At 41.9% G+C, this 23083-nt stretch overlaps 2 protein-coding genes across 10 annotated transcripts in view; one reads left to right on the forward strand and one right to left on the reverse strand.

Moving 5' to 3' along the window:
• Positions 1-12: 12 nt before the first annotated feature.
• sgce (sarcoglycan, epsilon) lies at positions 13-13823 on the reverse strand. 3 transcript variants are annotated; one of them, XM_054762988.1, is made up of 12 exons: positions 13565-13823; positions 7055-7177; positions 6658-6815; positions 5485-5557; positions 2880-3078; positions 2463-2625; positions 2177-2391; positions 1889-1915; positions 806-994; positions 616-659; positions 369-406; positions 13-253 (listed from the first exon to the last, which is right to left on the reverse strand). In XM_054762988.1, the coding sequence occupies exons 1-12, from the start codon at positions 13599-13601 to the stop codon at positions 203-205; spliced, it is 1317 nt and encodes a 438-aa protein (XP_054618963.1). In that variant the 5' UTR covers positions 13602-13823; the 3' UTR covers positions 13-202. The 3 variants fall into 3 exon arrangements, with proteins under 3 accessions (XP_054618963.1, XP_054618965.1, XP_054618964.1); XM_054762990.1 differs by lacking the exon at positions 369-406; XM_054762989.1 differs by lacking the exon at positions 1889-1915 and having other exon boundaries at positions 13565-13821.
• A 2337-nt stretch (positions 13824-16160) lies between these two features.
• ppp1r9a (protein phosphatase 1, regulatory subunit 9A) overlaps positions 16161-23083 on the forward strand; it is a 45806-nt gene continuing 38883 nt past the window's right edge. For 2 of the 7 annotated variants that reach the window (XM_054762980.1, XM_054762984.1), the window contains exons 1-2: positions 16171-16658; positions 18143-19635. In XM_054762980.1, coding sequence (XP_054618955.1) covers positions 18295-19635 — 1341 coding nt within the window. In that variant the 5' untranslated portion in view covers positions 16171-16658; positions 18143-18294. Of the gene's footprint in view, positions 16659-18142; positions 19636-23083 lie in introns of all 7 variants that reach the window. The other 5 variants (XM_054762977.1, XM_054762981.1, XM_054762978.1 and 2 more) reach the window with 4 other exon arrangements.

Consider the following 23083-nt stretch of genomic DNA (forward strand, 5'->3'; position numbering starts at 1 on the left):
CAAAAGCACCCCTTGAATTTGAATGAATTTATTAATATTGTGTGCATTTAATGTAAAACTCCTTGTGCAAAGAATGTATAAATACGCATTACTTTTTCCAAACAAACAACACTATTGAAATGTGAACGCGTATGGAGGCTAAGTTCCCTTTAAGACACTTTGGAGGCATGCAGATTGGCACAAACAACATGGAATTTTTCAGTTACAAATTCAGTGCTTCGGCCACCTTTCTCTCCTCAGGAATACCATTTACCTAAAAACAATGAAAAGACGAGGCGTTACTATGGAGGTCCTGTGTGCGATTTATCAACAGTTTAAAAAAACAAAAAGGTAGACAAAAGTAGTCCAAATAGATTTACAGCGCCTACCTCCAACCTTCTAAATGTGGACAAGACATAGTTATCTCCTTTGTTAGCAGTGAAAAGAAAGAGGAGCGTGTTAGTGCACGATGCACACCGCAAGAGGGCGCACTGACAGCAAAATGAGTAGCTTTTTGATTGCGTTGGAAGTGTTTGCAGAGTAATTAGCTGCAATTAAAGCTAGAATAAGAACGAGTGCGGGATTATTCCTACATGCACGCAACACATGCATGAATATCATGCAGGTAACACACACCTGATGGCTGCTGTTGTGGTATAGTAATCTGATTTTGCAGGTTCCTGAAGTGGGAATGCACACACAAGAGTCTTAAGCCACATGCGCAAAACATGTTACACATATTTGTCTGCTCCAACCCATGAGGACAAATCATGGGACACCTTAACACGCTTGAGAGAGAAAAAACGTGATTAGGAGCTGTACTCACGTCTGCGTCTGCATGAGTGGCATGCTGGTGGTCTCATAGCTGTCCGGGTGGATGGGCGGGACCACTTCACCGCTGACCGGATTGAAGACGGGCAGCGTGGAGAGCGGCCACGAGATTTCCCGGTTCTTAGACATGCTGCGCATCTCTTTGGTGGACTTTTGGATGGAGCTGTGGTGGACCAGCTGGATGCTGGAGAGAGGAGAGAGTGCGCATGTTACATTCATGTTGTTCAGTCAGGTCTTGCATCGCAAAAGCTAAAAAAAAAAAAAAAAAAAAGTTAATTCAGAAATTGCGAAAGCAGTTTTGGTCATGTACACCTGCAAGAAATAAATACATCTGATCTACTTTGATTTTTCAAATCTACAGTACTGGAAAAATATAAGTGCTTCAACAAAGAATTCATTATTTAATAGATTAAAGTGAAATACAAGCATGATCACAAATATACATGTGTATATAAACATACACTGTACAGGTATAAAATTATTTGTATTAATTTATTTTACTAAAAGGTAAACATAAATGCGATTAAATATTTCCTAAATACACAAATAGATACAAACACAATATATGTACTGTACGTATACACATTGAAAATTACTCTTAAATAATGTCAATCATTTTAATCAATTTAATAATCCATTTTAAAATGTAGATATATTAGATAACAAATTTTATAAATATAAAAATGTATACATATATTTCAATATACTGTACATAGATTGAACATTATTTTTAAATGCAAAAAGTATTCATTAAAATTAATATTTTATTTAAAAAAGATAAATTTGATCAAATATTTCATAAACATACAAATCAGTTGACTACAAAAATATGTACATTTGTTACTTAAATAAAAATAAATGGATAGTTCAGATTCGACATTCCTTTTAATGTTATATAAAATGATTTTAAAAATGTATAAAGAACAAGAACTGAGTCATTTCATATAGAGTCCCTACATTTTGGAGCAGCCCACTAGTTGAATAGACGCTAACACACAGAATGAACATGATGGTGATGAAAAAAGCAACATGGAGGACAAAAAAATAAAGGAAGACACAGGAGAGGTGAAAGACTTACGCTGATGTTTGCATGTTTCTTTTTTTCCTAGAAACAAAACAAAAATGGATGAATTAAATACGAATCAGTAGTAACACACACACACACACAGCTCCATCCAATTGGACATGATGAGGTGGACATGTCTCTCCCAAGCCTGTAAAAGGTGAAATGATGACTAGGAATGATGAACAGCCATCGCTATGGCAACGCTACACAAGTGAATGGTCATGAAAGGCTGCAGTTCCAGTGCCGATTGGTGCTAACTTCCTTTGTGTGGCATACTAACATACAAAGAGACACACTTACACCCCTTCCCTTCGGCAGCACATAGTGTAGCCGAGGATGAAGAGGAGAGCGACCGCCACCGCAGCGGGGACAGCCAGCGTAACGATGAAGTCTGTGAAGTAGTCCCGGCTCTTCAGGGACTCAGACGGGGGGTTGTAATCCCCAAATTCAGGCAGGATGCCGGGGCCTGGTTCGACACGTGTGACGTACACCGGGGCTACTTTGTTGATGTCGACCTACGCAACACAAACGCACGTTCAGCGTGGAAAAAAAACCCACAAGGTGCCGCCATGATCCGCTTCCTCACCAGAGAGATTTTACACCAGTCGATGTGAAACTGAGCTCGGAACTTCTTGTCACAGCTGATGACGGGCTCCATCTCCTGGCTGCAGCGCAGCTGGTTGTGAGGGCTCTCCACCTCGCGCAGGCACGACGAGAAGGGAACGTCGGCGCCGACCATCACGTACACGCTAGCGAGGAAGGAACAATGCGGATCAATCTTTTCACTGTGCAAAAATAGTGGCATGCATCTTTGATGTGCAGTAACAGCAGTTGATGTGGGCTGCATAGGCGTCATATTGGCTTCAAATGACATAAACAGACAATGGCAGCTGCAGTGTATGCATGCCTTGTATGAACTCAGTCATGTAGGTAACCACAACATGAACAAATACAACAATAACAATGGTGTTCATGTGTTTTCTACACAGTCTGAACTGCTCACCCTTCCTTGAGGTTATTAATAGGCAGTGGCACACGCCCGCCGCGGTCTAACGCTGACGTGATGTTGATAGCGTTCAGGCGCTCGGGCTGCCATACGTTCTTTACGGCACCCAGGAAGTCCCCCAGCACCTCGCTGGCCAGCATCTCTTCGACGTTCATGTTCTTGATGTAAAACTCAGCCTGGTAGGGCAGCGGGAACTCTGTGGTGGAGATGAAGAGGGGAGGGAGAGAGAGGGCGAGGGCAAATGTTAATCCACAAAGCTCTGCTCATTATTCCTGACGAGGAGATCTCCCCGCATGCTGCTGCTGTTTGTCTCATTCATGCTGGGTCAGATGGTTGATGACATCACTGCAGAGGAGGAGTGATGTCGTAGTACAGTTCAATGTACAGTCATACTGTATATACGTGCACAGATGTGAGGTGCTGGTCCAGGCATTAGAAGGAACAGCTGCTTCCCTCAAACACTGACATATTTCATCATAAACCTCCAGTACAAGATGATATTATTAATCGAGGCAGCAGCGTATCGTAACGATGTGCCATGGCTTGCTTATTTTTATGATTAAATCCCATCAACAGCTGTTGGTGGATGTCATTAACTTGCTCTTCTGGAGTTCTCAATTGTGTCGTATAATTTTAACCAACAGGAGCCGCCGTTGTGGAAGTAACTGATGCTGGAAAGGCACGCTGCAGTCCTCGTCTATCGCCAATAAGTGGTTCCAGTCAATCTCCTCGACGTATGACTCATTTATGAATGGAGTATTTTCGTAGTTGGATCATGGAAAACCTGCTTACTACCTTCAATTTTTGGTTTTTAACATTATTAGAGCCCTCTATACATGAAATAACACCCCATAGTCACCTTTACACTCATTATGACGCAATATAGTAGACATAACAACAGAAAATAATACATATAAGACATAAATAAGACATAATATAGACTCGCTCATGTTAGCATTGGGTGAGTTCTGTGTTTTTTTACTTCCAGTTTCTGAACAGTACTTCTTGTGGTGGCTATTGTCTCATCAATGCAGCATTACTGACACCTAGTGGCCAGTGTAGAATACTGTCTTTCAATGACGATTTTAAATGTCTCATTTTAATTCATATAGCCATTTTTATGCTTGAAAATGCTTAATTTAGGCCAAAAATACGTAAAAACATATTCTTTTTACTAAGAATAGGCCCCCATAAAACAGTTATGATTTATGAATGAACATATTTTAAAACACCGTGACAGTGAAGGCGTGATGTCTGACTGTACTTTAGCCCACCATCATTACATGACACAACCGATGTTATGGAGGCATGCAAATAAGATTTTTTTTAATGTCGTCATTTAACATGTACTTAATGAAAACATTTATTTCTAATGTAATCACACCTGATGTCACACATTTAAAGCTCATTAAACACTTCAATTCATACGTTTTCAAGAATTTGAAGCGTGTGCATTACATTGATGGGCTGCATGTGTTTAAGGTGTGCGTTTCTTCAAAACAACAAAGGCTGAAACGCCAAAGTCTAGCAAAAACGGCTACTTTTTCTTTTAGTCTTGCACATTCGAATCAGTGACGTGCGGTCAGGGGAGGCAGGTGAGGCAGAGCAAATAACATGATAATAAATATGAACATGTGTCCATTGAACACTATTCTAAATGTATTTTCTAATGGGGTGAGGCTGCCGTGAGCGTGCCTGCTACTGCTGCTGTCACCCTGCACGCTGCGTTGGATCATGGCGCCTGCCAGTTTCTGTTTGTCAGCATGTCGCCAACGACACAATGTTGCAGAAACATTTACTACACACCATGACTTCCTACGACCTGTGTAGTGTCTGTCATGGAAGTGGGACATCATTATTCTGATTCATCGGACAGTCAAATTTATGGAAATATCTCCCATCAGGCACTTGCAGTACCTCTGCATCCTGAAGTGGCGCTAGCTGCTTGCCACTTACGCTCTTCCACAGAGGAAAAGTCCACATTTTGGCTTTTTTCCCCTCAAATGCATTGAATACATGTTCATGCTCTGTTAAATGAATGAATTTGACTGCCAAACTCACCAGGAGGTGATCAGACTTTTACAACAAAGTATCAGAGAAGGGAAGGCTGCATGTACTTCAGAAACACATCAAAGGTAACACAAATGTTTTTCAGTTTACACAAACATAAATACATAAATGGGTCTAAGAAGAATTGAAAACCCAAGTGAATTATAGTTGTATATATTGCTTGTATTAACAAAAAAAAATCCCAAGGACCTAGTGCCTCACCAGCCATGAACCTCACTGCACGTCACTAATTGGAATGAATGAACTTGGTTGTCTAACGTTTCACTGTAAATAGCTGGACATTTACAAGTAATGCACACAATCAGATTGGACCTTCTGTCTAATTGAGATGGGTCTTTGTTTCTTAAGGTGTGTTTTATGGTGCGTTCACCAGAAATAATTGATTCTAGTGCTAGACAAAAGTAATGACATTTTTCTCTCCCCATTACACCATTCCACAAGTGATTTTACGCCCAAGGTTTAATTAGGGATCTGCTGTTAGAGTTTGTGTGTGTGTGTGTGTGTGTTAAGCTCCCACACTGGCGCCGCTTACCCTCGGTGGCCATGATGTTTATGACCAAGTTGTGCCGTGCCGTCTCGAAAGTGCGTCGGTTATAGGCGGTAATCTGCAACACACAGAGGGTTGAGGGTTTAAGCTCAGATCAGTGAAGCTTATATGGCAGTGGTTCTCTGGACGGGGCTGAGCACGGTAGGCCTCTGTACACCCAGCCGGGACGCTGCGTGGAGGAGGAGCATGCTGGGACCACTAAGCCTTTTGGGAAAGGAATTTCTGCTGAAGCTTACAAAGAAAGCATGAACAACATAATGGTATTAAGCCCAAAACGCAGAACATCGTGTCATGCTAATTACAGCAAATGATCTGGGCTCAGTAAACAGCACCATATTTCCTCATATAGTGGCTGCGGGCGTTTGTTTACTCAACTGCAGAAGGGACCAGGCATCCATATGCATCACGGTTAAAATACATACTGTATTACAATACTGGACTCAACTGGATTACACAACACTGTGGAACGTGCACACAGGTGAGTAAATATTTTGAATGCTGGTAACCCTCTGCACTTTAAAAGGCTGTCTGTCATGGTTAGATCCTGCAGTGGGGGTGCAAATGTTAGAGCATGCTACTGTATATCCCGCCCTCTACCTGCTCAGCCATTACTGCTAATTGTCAATGTCTTCTGCGTATGTTTGTATGTGCATGCACACTACAGGCATGTGCCTGCACATGAGCCGTGAGTGAGCGACAGCCATTCACGCCTCTCCGCCTTTTCAGGCAAAACGACAAATCTCATTCAGTTTAACTGTGAAAAACAAAGACATTTTTTTGTCCAATCTGTTCTCCGAAACCACCGTTAGTAACATAAGCGAGCCTGCTGATATTTTCTGGGTAAAAAAGGTGTCATTTGGAGCCAGGAAGAGATGGCACCTTCAATCCATCTGGGAGACTGCTGGCGTGACTTGGTAGGTGTTGCTGTTTCGGTTAGCAACAACGTTAACAACACGAGATAATGGCAGATGTGAACTGACTATTTTTTATAGGAAAAAAAATGTGTTTTTATTTGTTTCAAGTAGATGACACACTTTGATCAATTGAGAAGGTTAGAGCAGGGGTCACTATGTGAGGCAATATGCAGTACCAGGGAACATAGTACATACAACAGTACATACATAGTAAATACATCAACTTTTAGCACGGCTGACACACCTCTATGACTGTGGGCTTGCCCACATGCTCGGCGGTGGGGGAGCCGTAGAGCACACCATCGCTGTGAGGAGTCCTCTGGATGTAGCGCAGCCAGCCGGGTCGGTCCGGGAAACCCATCAGGTTGGTGTTGAAAGTGATGGGGTCGCTGGCGGCATCACCTGCAGGCAGAGCAGCTTAATGAGATGTACTCCAATGTTCTGACGGGGGTCAACGCCACCTCTCTAATGTTCATTTAGATCTACGGGACGGAATGTGAAAGCGTTGCCAGCAAAGCACTTTTCTTCTGGTGGAATATTACGAACGCCACTTTAGCATTTATATAGCGTGATTTTCAACAAGCTGCATGAACAGTCAAATATTCCAACCCACTAAATCACGACATTTGGAAACACTGTACCTGATTTGGGGTAGAGAGGAAATTCCCCTTTGAAGTATTCTCTTTCCAGGACGTGGACAAACAACACTCCTGCCGACGGGTACACGTTACGGTCTGCGTGGGACCTCGACAAGATGGTGAGCACTGAAACAGAGGTTGCAAGTTTTACTTATCATTAAAACAATGTCTGAATTGAGCCTTGCAAATGTTTCAATATCATTTTGCTAGTGCACGAGTGATGATTAGTGTCTCTGCTATGATTTGTTATATTTGTATGGCTTTTAAGAATATTCCTTGATATTCAGCCAACAGGTTCTGATGGTCACAGTTTGACCCAGGAACAGATCATTTTAATTTGCATTATTTACTACTGTTTTGCTATCCAGATAACGTGGCGTTCCACCCGTCTAGGCGACTGTGAAGGTTCCAGTGTATATCCCGCAGTGATTTACTAGTGTGTTACACTTCACAACTGCAGCGGGAGCTGTGGAGGAAGAAGAAACTATTTTACTTTCAAATAAGCAGAGAAGCATTTAAGCGGTTTAATAATTTTCCTGGCCACTGCACTTTTGGGAAAGGTAGAAGAATGCGGAGGAGGAAACATAATCAATACATCCATTCTGTTTGAACACTTAGAAGGACATGAGTTGTTTTCCTCCTCCTTGTGTTTCGCCCACTCCATTTTAAATACAAACAAAACACTACAAAGTGTACACAATTAAAGGCTGGAGGTTATTTGTTCCTTTTTCTCAAGCCAGGCAGCCCCACTTGCTTCTGCCGAACCTCCGCTTTGCTCTTTTACCCACTCATCTTCCCTTCGTTTCTATTTCCCTCTTTCTCTCCTGCAGTGGGTGGGCACTCTTTCTTTAATCGCCACAGGAGACTGAGTGCACGAGGAAAGAGGGAGGAAAAAAAAGGAGTGGGAAAAGAAAAGCGAGTGTGGTCGGGAAATCTGCCTACAGACACACAGCTCGGCACGCATACAGTAGATGTCTGTGTGTGTGTTGGCAAGTTATTGCCCTTTTATATACGCATATATATGTTTTGCTCTCGTCAGTATCAAAACTGGCATTGCTAACCCAGCTGCCACTATCACATATGAAGGGGACTGAGGAAGATTCCAAGGAGAATCTAATGAACAGATTAATAGAGGATTTAGCTTCTAATCCGTGGCCATGAGAGGGGAAATCACCATTGTTGAGGTACCAAAGTCAGAGAGGTTAAAACAATGATGTTAGGTTTGGATTATTCAACTGTTACAACTGTAGTCTCGCTCGGGTGCATTGAGGAACTGTTAGAAGTCTAAAGAGTAAACTCGCGCATGTTAAACGGGGCAACATCTGACGCAGACGCTGACCCGGCCATATGTCTGATGTCCCCCGAGGGCCCAGTCACAGCTGGGTACAATCAATGGCATTTTTGATGACACTTGACATGGTGTTACTTGTAGGAATCAGGCCAGATTTTGTTGGAAATGCTCTTTTTTGCATTTGGCTTTCACAAAAAACGGGAATCGAACAAGTGGGGAGCCTGTGATTTGTAAACAAAGGAAGCCAATGTGGTATTGATGACATGCAATGGTGGAAATACTGTAGATAGACACCTCGCAAGTGTCACGCAGAGCAAAGTCAAGCATATCCGCATTAGATTGCAACGGTGTACCTAATGTTGTGGCTGGTGAGAGAATAGTTTGATCGACACACATGACCGAGACTAATCCTGTTTTTTTTTTTTTTTTTTTGGGGGGGGGGTTAACGGCAGCAACCTGACATTACAAGACCAAAAACTCACACAGTGGTCGGTGCCCTCCACAAATCCCACACTTGCACATTCTATTCTATTATCCACCCCTTCAGTCAGCACACAAAAGAGACAAAAGGCCTCCAGCTTGCACTCAAGGTCAAGAACCGGCTATTCTATGAACAGCCCAACCATGTGGCTGAACCATCCACACACAATGTAGTACGTAAGTAACAGCAAATGTAGTTTTTTGGTCTGCCAACATGAAACACAAATACAACCGCCAGCTTGAAAAACACAAAGAAAAAAATGTGATATAGTCGTCCGTCACTACATCACGACTCCAACATCACGACTCCAACATCGCGCCCTCTTTCAAAAATGTATGCAGAAATGATCGCTGTTTCGTGAACACAGCCTCTTATTAGTGTAAAAAAATGCATATTTAAGCTAATTGTACTTATTTTTGCCATAAAGTAAGCATTTTCAAGAATAAAAACGGACAAATTAACTAACTAAATGAACTACAACACAAATCCAAGGCAGAAGAAGCATTTGTGAATGTTAGCGTTCTCAAGCACCGGACGTCATCGTCATTCATTGCAGGTTTAAATGATCTCACAACAGGCACAATAATACCTCCGTTGTCACTTCCTGTCCTCCACTAAGGTCCCCCTCGCGAACACATTTACTGTGACACACAAGCAAGAGTTTTATTTATGTCTTATACGGCTTATTTACTCTTATTATGTCCACTATATTGAGTTAAACAAGTGTAAAGCCATTTAAACCGGCCATTACAATACATTCAGACAAGAGCAACAGCAGGAAGTACGCTGTCCAGAATAAAACAAGCAACTGCTATACCGTGTGAGTCTATATTATCTTATTTATGTCTTATTTTCTCTGATTATGTCTACTACACTGGGTAACAAAAATGTAAAGGTGACTGTATGGGTGGTATTTCGTGTCTAGAGGGCTCTAATAATGTTAAAACCCATATTTAGAAGATAAAAAATAGTTTTTCTATGCCATAACTACAAAAATATTCCTATTGTTAATATTGAATCCTATTTTCGTGAAAATTCACTCATCACGTTCAGGCCTGGAACGACTTAACCGCGATGAACGAGGGACACCTGTACATATTTTTCTGGTTACATAATGCGTTTTGCTCTATTTTTTTTTTTTTTTTTATTTTTGCTTAATTTTATTTAACGGGCCAAGAAAAAAAACAAGCCAGTGGGAGGGCGGAAACTGGAGGCATCTATTTGAGGTGTGGCTTTTATCTATTCAAGACATCACACGCTAGCTATTCCAGCTAATGGGATATCAATGTGGCTGACTATGATTGACTGAGCTACCGTGAGGCTCTGCTAATAGCAAGAACTCTGCTAAATCGTGGCATCCTGACTCTCTGCCAAGCCGTCTCCGGATGATGGCCTGCAGGGTTCTTACTGTATGTAATACATCACCCATTCCCGGTTAATGCGTAACTGTCCAATGGCGACTGCGGCGTCTGATCTAACAGCGGGCTAATGTATAGAAAGACAAAAAATGGCTGGAATGTCAAGCACACCTTGTCTTCTGCTCGTCATGGACAGCCTTGGAGCCGTATTCGCTTTACATTTCATAAACTACCTCTTTGACCATTATTAAAAGTGATTCCCGTTAATGACTAACAAGCCTTGGGGGGATTTTGGAAATAACTAACCCTGTTTTACTCTTTCCTGGCCCGACCTTTTGCAAGGTGCAGTCTCAGGCGTGATGCCTCTGTACCTAAAGTAGCAGAGAGGCCTCCAGCTAGCTGACGCATCGTGAAGGGAGGAACATCCTTTAGTTCCTTCAGCTTCATGTGTGCATGTCGCTCCAGTCAGGAGGAATGCATGTGCTTCTTTGGTGTTCAGCCGGGGAGTGTGGAAAACAACGATTGCTACTGTTTAGACGAACGCTTTGGCATCGTGCCTGTGCTGAGTCGCCACTGAGCGTACAACCTGGAAGTGAAAGTAGCTCCGAGGGCGACGGCAGAAGACGAGAGCGGACTCAAACTGAACTTTGCAGAACGGAAGGTAAGCTCAATCTAAGTCAGCTATATCTTCCAATAGTTGTGAGTCAGGAGAGCAGGCCTCTGTGTCTCTGTCACCATTTCAAGTGTAGTTCAACTCAGTAGAAAGCTTTGAGATGGCAAACAACTGAAAACATTCATGCCGGTATTAATGGGGGGGGAACCAGTTGAGCGTGACATTGTGTTATGACAGCAAGGAGGAGGGCAGCGGGGAGGGACGTGACACATGACGTGTACCACTGCACATGCCCACTCACCATCTCTGTACAAGGCTGTTCTGTGCCTCCAGCCCATGGTTCTCTCCTTTTGGACATGTCTCTCATGCATGACGCTACTGGCATGCACAATGTAAACTAGAGGATCAGTGGATGAAAACACCAGGACATCAAGAGTGGCCATTTGTGTATGACAGATTCAATTCTTAAAGATGGATGAAAAAAAACAACAACAACAAAAAAAAAACAACCTTGCCACAGTTCCTTCATTTGTACCGAGAACTGACATGGTCATGACAATACCGTGAAGAATAACGGTATCTGCGTTCATTGTTGCATTAAATAACTTGTTGGTGATAGAAAATGAGGTTATACAGTAAACCTGGCGTTATGAATGAATGACAAGCTTGCTAAATACATGTTTTGCTGAACAATACACATAAAAACAAAAGTAGCAGGTGCGAGAGGTGCGGATTTTTGGTAAAAAAAAAAGAAAAAAAAGTAATTTTCACAGAAAACACATGTAATTCATCGTAAATTTGAATTTGCACGGTTATGTCCTTACCCTTCACTAATAATGTTTGTTTGCATTTTGTTCGGCAGTCCTTGAACACACCATAGCTGCTGTGGGATGTGCTAGCCTATGGGTGTCCAAACTTTTTCCAGCGAGGTCTTCATCGTGAAAAACGAAAGGATGCAGGGGCCACTTAGTTATTTTGTAAAGCAACACATGTAGATATGCTATGAAGTTAAAGACATACAGTATATTTCAAGACACAAATGCATTCCAGTTTTGCGATGTAGGTGAAATGCTGCTTAAATGACATTATTTTTGCCCGTAATGTTACAAAATCGCAACCTTTTTCTACTTTCATTACAACATTTTTTCTCTTAATATTTTGACTTTATTTTCGGGAAATTACAACTGTGCTTTCCATTTCTGCTGGGGGGTTTTTCCCCCCCCCAACTACTTCAACTCTTGTAGATTTTCATCTTGTAATTATGACTTTATTACCATAATGTTTTGACGTTATTGTCATAATATAACTTTTCGACAACATAATTTTCCAAAAATGACAACTTTATTCTTTGTTTTGTTTCTTAGAATTACCACTTTAAAAAATACAATGTCTTTTTTTCTTTAAGAATTCAACTCTAGGCCACTAAAATGACATTATTTTCCTCATAATTGTACGAGTTTATTCTCATAAAATTATGACTTTTTTCTTGTTAAAATACCGTAATATTTTGACTGTATTCTCGTAAAATTTGTACTGTTTTTTTCCCCGTTTCGGCTGCTTTTTTGTTTTTTATAATTTTACAACTATTTCTACTATCTTCTTGTCAATTTTCTCATACTATTATGACTTCATTCCCGTAATGTTATAACTTTTTCCTGAACGTCATTACAACTGAGCTTTTGTTTTGTTTCTTCCTCAAAATATTACAACTTTAAAAATCATAATGGTTTTTTTTCTTGAACATTTTAACTACTGCAGTGCTAATAAAATGATATGTTTTGATGATGAATATTTTTCCTATAATATTATTTTATTCTGGTGAAGTTACGACTTTTGTCTTAGATTGAAACTTTGTTGTCTTAATATTTTGACTTTATTCTTGTAAAAAAAATTTTTTGTGGTTAAATTATATTTTTAGAATTTGCCGCAGGACAATAAAAAAATGAGTGGTACTTTTTATCCTTTAGGGTGTGTTTAGGCATATTTGGTGCTTGAACCTGGATTGTGCATTTTGCTTCCGTTGCCAGTGAACAACGGCAATTGAAGAGAGAGGTTTCTGCAGCTGAATCTAATCTAATAATCATTTTTATTGCAAGTGTCAATCTGAAATCAGAGAATGTCAACATCAAGCAAGCAGGAGGATTTGGAAGGGTAGGAGCTGTGTGGTAAAAAAAAAAAAAAGAAGCAGTAATTTTAGACTTGCAGACATTATAGTATCTGCTTTAATTTCAGTACTGTTTAATGACAGCAGCTACAATTTGGGCACCTTTTGGAATTACTTGCATTAACATTCAAGGCTAAAACCTTGAATGGTGAACTTGCCTACATTTTGGAATTTTAACCACTTACTCTGTTGTGTTATGTTATACAATAAACCTGGCGTTATGAATGAATGACTAGCTTGCTAAATACATGTTTTGCTGAACAATACACAAAACAGATATAGCGGGTGCTCTAATTGTACTTTCACAGCTGCTCAAACCATTAATTAGCATAACCCTGTCATTCAAAACACGGCACTTGCCAGTATGTATTAATAGTTATTTTAATGGTAATTTACGATGAATAACGTGGCACGAAGCAAAGCAATGAAAACAAGCTAAAAGTGTTATTACAGGCTTGGCGTTGAAGGCACTCCGCCCGAATAGCGGTTAGGCTGCATTTGAAATGTTAGCCATTTTCCATGACTCCTCCACTGCGGAGCTAACTGGCTAGCTAGCGGGCTAACTGTCATGGAGACCGCATCGAACGTCAACATTTCGTTACATACCCGTCGCCAGCCACACCGCGACGACTGCAGCCGACATGGTGCTTGTCCTCGTCCCGAGTCTTACATGAAGCTAGATGTTTCTTTCCAAATCGCCACTGGGTTTGACAGCCATGATGTTAAAAAGCATCCTGCTGCATTCCTTCCTCCGCCTCCTTCCTTCGCTCTCACTGGCTGGCTGACACATCTGTATGGAAAAAGACGGCTGTCACGAAAAGGGGAAAATGTTGTAAAATACGGTTTGGGGTGGAACGTTCTATGTTCGCCACGCCTTCGGCAACATTAGGGAGAGAAAGAAAATGTCTTACTGTGTCTCAAAAATCATTTTCCCCTTTTGTAAGGGAACATAATAGGCTTTTCTCTCCTCAGTTGACCTCAAGGACGACAATGTGTTGGTCCAGTGAGCCATTTACGTATGACTTTCCAAATATGAACTTATTTCACATGATATATACATGAATAATAGAATACTAGATAATAGTAGAATAATATATACATGCTATGTTATCACAGGACGATAGCTCTTACTAAGCAAAAAAGTTTTATACTTAAAAAAAGTTTGGCATTTAAGATAACAATAAAAGTAGGATGTTGCCGTATTGCCCCTTTATTTATATGGCTGTTCTCTATGAACAGTATACGGCGGTCCATAGGAATAACACGACACAGAATGGCGAATAACAAAGCTCACCTGCCAATTTTCCGGCTTTGGAGGTAGCATCTGAACCGTAAGAGGCGAGTCTGTGTGAAAGGCAAACCCACAACACCGGGATGAGGCTGTAACAGCGGAGACCAATTGTCGCTGTCTGACAAGTACACTTTAGACATTTTAGACATCACGCTGGCATTCTGTGTGAAAGGCACAGGCGAATAAATGCTGTATCTAGTGTCATTTTGCAGAATATCTGTGTGAAAGAGGCTTACTCCTTAGAGGCTAGAGCCTAAATTCAGCTGTATAATAGCTAAGACCTTATCCAGAGCAGTCTGTTCAGACCCCCTGCAGAGATGGTCCCGGCAGACAGATGGCCATGTTTTGGCCCCTTGGCTCCCAGTCAGGGCTGCAGGGCCCTTTATTCAGCCCCATGCTCCCTTGGTTAATAACCACTAAAGTGCACACTTTGAGAAAAAAAAAGAAACCTAACTTGATAAAAGAACACGCTGCATGCTTCCTTTGCCTGCTGATTCACATCCATTGGCAGTGTTGCTGTTCTGTTCTCACCCTCGTGATTATTTTTAAGTTGCTTAGCAACATCAGCGTTGAGGCTGTGTGACACGGCGCTCCTTATATAGGTCACTGCATCCTTTAAGATGTGTATCAACACTGTATGAAGCTCGCAACAACAACCTCGGTTTGGACAGACTGCAAGCTTCCAATGCTGTGTTGCCAAAATACATTTGGGAAAACCAATATACTCTTTTTTGTGTGTGTTCGTAAGCGTTTCTGGAGCCATCTTCAGTATGAAATTGTATATAATACCGTACACCAAGACAAAACACACTGTAGGTAGCTGTAAGCATTGCAGATGCAGCAGAAAACAGTAACATAATACAGTTAATAACATGATTTAAATGATCAAATACGTAGCAAAAGTTGTCTTGGAATCTTCTAAAAACCCATTACCATGCAAACTAAAGACAAAGCAGCATCGTTTTTATCAAACTTGAGTTTCGGGGAGGTATCACGGATTATCAGTATCGGATCAATTCTACATTTTATTGTTGTGTTGCTCCCATGGTTGATATTGTTATGATTTTTATATATTATATTGTTTACGAAGAAACACTCGCGTCAGGGAATACAGGTGGTTCTCGGTTTGCGACGTTCCGTGTTACGAACATGCTCATGCTCCCATAAATTAAAAAGGTAATTTTGAGAAGTGGTGGAAGTAGACGCGCCACGTGCAGCATGAGAATTCCGTGTGTGCCTCGTCCCGGGCGGAGGAATACAGCGTGTACCTGCGCAGGCACACTGAGCAAGAATATCATCGCGTATTCGCTCGCTTTTTGGACTTCATTATGTCCAAAAGCGGCAGTGCGGCAAAGAAAAGGCGAGCCATCACCATAGAAGTGAAAATGAACATCCTAAAATAGCTGATGTTGGCCGCTTTATTTCATTTTGTATGTTTTCATCATGTTATAATATAAATATTGATCCTGAACTGCTCCAGATGATGTTGTAGTGTAGAGGTTTGGAGTTTAGCGACGGAGGGTTACAACTCTGTAATGTCCCACATTGTAATATTGTCGTTTTGTGTATTATTTATTGATGGTTTGTACAACTGCACTGTTATAGTGGTGGTATTAGGAGGTTGCTTAAGTACCAAATACTGCGCGGTGAATGGTGAATGTATTGTTAAATTGCAATATCACCAAATCATGCAATCATCAGTATTAGTATCAGCAGTGCTGCATGGCCCTGTGCACAGTATTTACTCGGTATCGGATCGATAACAAAATCTGCAGCAACAATGTACTATACACTTATTGATTCACGTTAAGCAAATTGCACATAATTCACCCACCTTGCCAAGTCTAAATTTCGCGAGTGGTCCTTGACCCCGTTTACCCCACCCACAGCCCACTGATGTGCAGCAGGCAGCGTGTGAAGTTGCAGAAGCTGCGTGCTGCTATTTGTGCCAGACTGCAGCCCACCGCGCAGGCAGCCAGCAGCTTATCGGACCAAACCATTCCAGCTCTCCAGGTTGTAACACCTGCAAACACCAGGCGCAATACTAAAAGAAAAACAAGTTATATTGCGGATACAGGTGCCTACTTTGAGATACCGCGGAAGTATTTGGGACGCTGCCGCCCTGTGGACGCTGCAGCCGGAGAAGCTACGGCGACGATGCGCGTCCAAGCTGCGCCGGTACCCCCACCGTGAGAGCGGCAGCATCACACACCGCCTGCAATGGCGCTGTAGCCGCTTCCAAGTGTGTTCAAACGGCTCCGTAGTCAACTGAGACTCTTTAAAAAACGTGGGCTCGAAATGTTCGTTTGGAAAGGTTCTGCAGCGAGAGCGTTGGAGTGTTGCTTTGTGCACATCTAGGTGCTTTCACTTCATGTGCATCACGCGTCAACCGGAGCCGAAGCCATGACTGTGAGTGGGACTCTTTTGTTTTTGTTGCTCCGTGGGTTTGTGGTTTAGCTTTAAACTTATTTTTATGCGTTCAGTGTTGTGGTTATCTCCTTGCAGTCATCCAGATATGTAAACAGACTCATAAAGGGAACCGTAGCTGTCATGTTGTGTGCAGTGTGGCTGATGTGCATTGCACCGCCTGTTTGTCTCATCCACGATTATTATTAAAACCCTCAACTTTCCTCCATGCAGTTGTCCTATTCCCCATGCAAGTCAGGACTCTTATTTGCATTTAAACAGCACGCGTTTTTGCACACAACATTCGACGGCGTACAACCCAGCATGGTAAACAATGAATATTAAAACAGGACATTAGATTTCAGTCTATGCTGCTGCACGTCACAGATCACAGCATGTATTGTGTGTGTGCCTCCTCCCCTTGGAATGTATTCGCAAGCAGGATTAAACATTAATGGTTGTAGGTATGGAATTTTGAACTACTGTTGCCTTCCATCCTGGTTGTACAGAAAATGTTAACACTTTCAGTTCATTTGGTGTGTGGGTGGAATTAATGAATTAATCTTATGCAGTATTAATGCAACGATTATGCAAACGGTATTGAGTAACCAGTGATGTGATGGGGTGAATCTAGTATCTGAACTTGACTGCAAAGGTTTGACTCATACTGTGGGGCACTGTTGTTTTGGCCCTTAAAGACCACCATACTTACTGGTTGAGTCCCCACAACAGGGCCCAGGGATAAACTGCCAAGCTCTTGAAAACCATCTTGCTTTTTTGGCGCTTATACAAGGAAACAAGCGTTTCAAGTATAAATTCTGTGATGTAAAATTACCACTTTAAATTGGGCTACATGAGTGCTAATGAGTATAAAGCAGCCAATCACCGAACAAGAGCAGGTTAATAGCTACCTTTAAACTTAGCCATGAGTTTAGAGTTCCACAAATAATATTAAAACCTGGATTTTTGTTACGTTTGTTCAAAACGGCGCGGAACAATTTTTACACAAAATGCCCGTTACACAAAAATAAAGCAAATGCTAGCGAGGTGCACTCACCTGTTTAAACTGCAGTGCATTCTGAGACTTGTAGTCGTCAGTTATCAGCTGCTATCTTAAAAACATTCGATAATTATTTTGCAGTCAATCAAATAGAAGATAACAAAAAAAAAAAGCAGTCTAATTGCTGCTGTCACCACTGGTAGTTTTAGGGTTGCTGAGATGACTACTACAAGTAAGAAGAGCCTGATTATGTCTATGATGAATAGATAGCATAATGCACATGTTGTACCATTCAAACATGCGTGTATAACTAAGAGCTTCATGCAATAAACATTAGTTGTCTACTTTGGAATGTCTGTTGCTTATCAAGAGAAAATAGTAAATAGTTCTTCAGAGTAACTTCCAAGTTTATTGTGTCCCCTTGGTGATATTACATGCATGTCTTGCATAGATTACGTATCCTTACAAAATGTTCCTGTCTCTGCAGGTCTGAGCAGTCCTGAAAGAATTCAAAAAGGACCTAAAATCGATTGGACCAGCTTTGGCAGCACTGCAGTAGGTCAAACAAGGCCGCTCACTCCTGCGTTCTAATGAGGCCACGGCGATGCTGACACCCCCACTGAATTCCAAGACATCATCATGCTGAAGACGGAGGCCACGGCGGAGAGGACCAGCCTCCGGAGTGCCTCCCCTCACCGCAATGCCTACCGGGCTGAGTTTCAGGCTCTCAAGAAGGCTTTCGACCAGCCTCAAATCGATGGAAACGGCAAGCCGAAGGACCTTGAACGAGTGAAACAACCGAGGGGCCGTCAGTATGGCACGCATGTCAGCCGCATTAAAGACATGTTCATGCAGATGGGCTCTGAGAGTGCCACCGGCAAGACAAGGGGTCAGGATGAGTCCTCACCCCAGAAGCTGGTGAAGCCCACTAACTTCATTAACAAGGCTGATGGATCTGTGATAAAACTCCAGCATTCCTCATCAGCTGAACGGGTAGGGGGTGCCGGAGCAAAGTTCTCTGAAACCAGGAAGTTGTTTGAGCAGCAGTCACGTGACCAGTCCCAATCACCAGTCTATCCCTACGCACGTGACAAAAGAGGTTCCCATGAGCACCTTGATGATTGGCGAGGTGCGAGGTCCAACAGAGGCAGTACGGACTCGCTGGACTCACTGTGCTCCAGAACGGAGGCTTCGTCGCCGACTGTTAGCCAACTTAGTGCTGTTTTTGAAAATGCCGACCAACAGAACCAGGGTATGCCCTTCAGAGGAGTCAGCAGACGGGCCTTGTACTCACCGGACGGGTTCCATCGCCAAGGAGGGGATCTGAGTGAGGACGACGCACGACAATCGCCAATACGTGGAACTTACCGCAACAGGATAGGGGGTAAATTCCCCACGTCGTTGTCTGCCGAGGACCTCCTGAGTCCGAGTCCTGGGGTGGAGACTGCAGAGCGAAAGCCAGTCCTACGAGACAAGGAAGACAAAGCTGGTAGGAGGCAACTTTCTGGTGCCACCACCAATGGAAGCCAGGTTAATGGCTCGTGTGATGAGGAGGAGAACACCTCAGCAACAAGACAATATATCGAGGAGGATATTGACGGCTCAACTACTGCAAATGATGATGTGATTAGCAACAAACATTTTAAGGATGCAACCCCTGAGGCCACCCCAACTTCTCCAGCTGGCCAAGAGGATCTTACCAGAGACGACAAGTCTACGGAATCACCCAAAGAAGAAGTGGAGGAACCCGATGAGGACTACGCCGGGAATGAGCGGGTGATTTTTAACGCCGACGGCGACGCGTGTTACCAGGGTTGGGGGGAAAGTTGCACTGACCCCGAGGACGACCTATATGGAGATGATGAAGATATTGTCTACGACCCAGGCTCCGATATGACACAGATTCCTGGTCTGCCGGAGGAAAACAAAGACGACATCCCTGCAAAGAGGAAAATCTGCTTCAGCACTGCTCCTATTACAGTAAGTTTGGTGCTGATCAAACACCTCAAGCCTTTTTAGGTTTTTTCACAAGTAGATTAGAGAACAGAGAAAGTTGTGTCGTCAAAGCAAAGCTTTCTTATTATTACTACGTGCTTTATGAACCAGGTCCTTGTTAGACCTCGATGGAGGGATTTCTCCATGATGCTAGATAAAACAGCACATGATCATCTACTGTATGTACAAGCTGCTCTGGCTTGTGGGTGTTTCATGATGCAAAGCTTGAGGGTTAAACCCTCCGACCCCCTGGGAAATAGACGTGTTCGCGAGCGCAACATCTGCGCATGTGTTAGCCGTGCTGGTTGTTCACCGACACACTTGCCACACGTGAAAGTGTTCGTATCGTCAAAGCATCGTTGCTAATCTCTTTCAAGTCAGCCATATCTGGACATGTCTTTCGCTACTTATTCCAACCGTCTACAGTACATACATTGTGCGTCTGAGCAGTTGTGGAGTCCTGTGCTTATTTCGCCGGTGCCGCACACACATCGGACACAATGAGGCGAGTGTAGGTTGGGAATTGCGAAAATGGATTTGGAAGATTACGGGAAATATTTTCCACTCATAATCCTCAAGCCTTTAGAATCAACAAGCTTAACGGTTGTGGTAGTAAACAGCATATTTCAGGAAGCTCACTTTTGTTTTTACTGCGGAATGGTGTTTTTTATTTGTTTTTTTAGGGCGGGTGTGGTGACCGCGGGTTAGGAATTGACTGTATTGATACCAATGTCCATATACTGCTTCCTATATTGATTTCCTATGTGCACTAAAGTAGGCTGTGCCAGTGCCATTACTTTATTACAATATTTATCTGCAAACACATTGTAGAACCTAAGGGTTTCAGACGTGCTTGCAATTCCCTTCAACTAAAACATTTGCACATGGATCATGATCTAGTGGCACTTAGGAGGAGAGGTTTCTGTACAATTTACACACTACAAGTATTGAGTGTTGTGCTTCTACTCTGCCGTTATTCACGATTACATGGTTTAGGATGCCACATGCACTACATTCAAGTCGTTTTTTTTAAATGTGCAGCTTAGTCGTAATATAATTTTTTAGTAACATCATTTCATTTTCCACACTAGTTGATGTAGTACCTCATGAAGTGAAGCCACATTTTTTGTGGTAGTAAACCATGTGTTTTTAGTGCACAGACAAATTGGGACATAAAAAGACACTGAGGTCAAAGATAGGCACGCCTATTGGCGCTGTCTCCTATTTAATGGCCTGTCTTTTCTATGAAAGGGACTGACGCTCATTCATCATATAGGATATTTAAGAGCAGCACACGCAGCCTCACAATCAGACATGCACCCCTCCCTCCCTCATCTCCATTAAACAACGCCCCTCCCCTCAGCACACAAGGCACAAACAGGGTTCTGTCTTTTGTTCGTCCATATAGTGAAGGAGACAAAGCCATTTTTGCAGCCCTGTACGAGTCCAGCTTGACCCCCAGAGGGAGGAGACTGCAGAGAGGCAAAAAAAAAAAAAGCCCCACCATCTTTTAATCTTAACACTTCTTGTAATATTTCTTAGTGCTTCTCCCTAAAGCGGATAAATCATTTTAACATCCAAGCTTTGCAGCCTTAATTGATTTAGAAATCAGTCAGTGCAGCTGCTGGGAAGAGATGACGCAAAACAAGCTTTTTGGCAACAGTTTGTCAACAACGTGCTCGCTGCTGTTTGAGAATAAACACTGGACAGTACTCTTTTTATATTCTTAAATGAAAGTTAATAGGGCTTAGAAATGCATTAGTGGCAGCCACAACATTAGGTACACCTGCGTAATCTAATGAGATCTGCTGCAAAAGCCATAACACAACAGCAGAAAATAAAAACAGATACCAAAAATGTAAAGAAATATTGACGTGTTTAAAAAATCAGACAAAAATCTTATTATTATTATTATATTGTTAATATTGATAGATGTTGATATTAATATTGCCATTATTATTAGTAGTAATAATAATAATCTGAAATATATATAAATAAAAATATATTAATACAGTTCAAGTTTGCTTTTTTGTCAAAACATGTACACATGTACAGAAATACAAAAATGAAAATAAAATACAAAGAAAATTCATATTTAAATTTATATATATATTTCAAATTACCAAAAAAGTATTGATGTTAATGTTAAAAAAAATATTAACTCAAGTTAAAGTTGAATACAAATAAAATGAAACAATTAAAAAAAATCAATATTTAAAAACCTGAATAAATTGGAATAATATTTGAAAAATACTATTTGAAGTCAAACTTTATTTGTAAAACGTATGTGCAACACATACTGGTAGAGCGAAAAAACAATACATGAATAAACAAGTGCCATATAGACCTATATTAATATTTACAATGATGTTCCATTTAATACTATTTTTATTGCTGTGGTTGAGGTTATTTTGGTTACCTTATGTACGTACCTCCAATAGAAGGGTGACATATTAAAAACAGTATAAGGAAGTGTAAGTCCACCCCACTGCAAATTACAAGCAGAATATTAAACACATCAAATGTTGATATCAAATCATGTTTCGGATCACCTTAGGTTGTGCAGATGTATCTAATGAAGTGCCCAGCGTCTGTATCTACAGTATACCGGTACGCACGTATTTTTAGTCCATGAGTCCTTCCACATCCTTTCATCGTGCCGTAAGATACTGACCCAGTGAGAAGTGACTTTAGTGGGCTATGTGAGGAAAAAGACAGCACGCCTTCCCGAAGGCACTGACCTACAGAAAAGAATCCTATCACATGTTCATTCAAGCAACTGGTTTTTATCCTTGGCATTAGTGTCTCTAGGTCGCCTTGCTCATGCCTTCAGATTGATGTGCCGCCACTCAAGTCACGCTTTTCATTCCCCCCCTTTTCCACGCTGCGTTGCTTTTACGGCTGAGAATAGGATGTTTCATCAGGACGTATCACACTTATCTCCGTCCACTTGCTCCCGTCTGGTAGTCAGGGTGTCAAACATGTTTGATCAAACTTGCATCTCACACTTGAGGCCTCAATTCTTTCTTTGCTTTGACTTCCTCTCTGTTATCGACTCACACTGCGGGAGTTTGACAGAGGAGGCCCTCTACCTCAGCACGCCTGTTTCCCACCTCCTCCCTCTCTACTTGAAATCCATTTATTGCAGGGAGGGCATTGTTATCTCTGGTGATATTTTGCTAAAAAAAAAAAAAAAAAAAAAAAAGAATGAAACCCATGTGGCGAGTGGAGCTTCAGGTAAACACACCGTTCCATTAAAAGCTCCTCCACTCTGTGAATTAGTGAATAAAAAAAGACGGGTTTGTCTATTAGATTGTGCTGCTGCTCCATTTGGGGACTGCTGAGTAGTCTCATCAATATGATAGATGTGTGTCAGTCCTCTTCCCTGTGGCAAAATGTCTGGACTGCATTATTTAACTGGTGTGGTTTGTCA

Source organism: Dunckerocampus dactyliophorus, chromosome 20, assembly GCF_027744805.1.
Source record: "Dunckerocampus dactyliophorus isolate RoL2022-P2 chromosome 20, RoL_Ddac_1.1, whole genome shotgun sequence".
NCBI classification, from domain to species: domain Eukaryota; kingdom Metazoa; phylum Chordata; class Actinopteri; order Syngnathiformes; family Syngnathidae; genus Dunckerocampus; species Dunckerocampus dactyliophorus.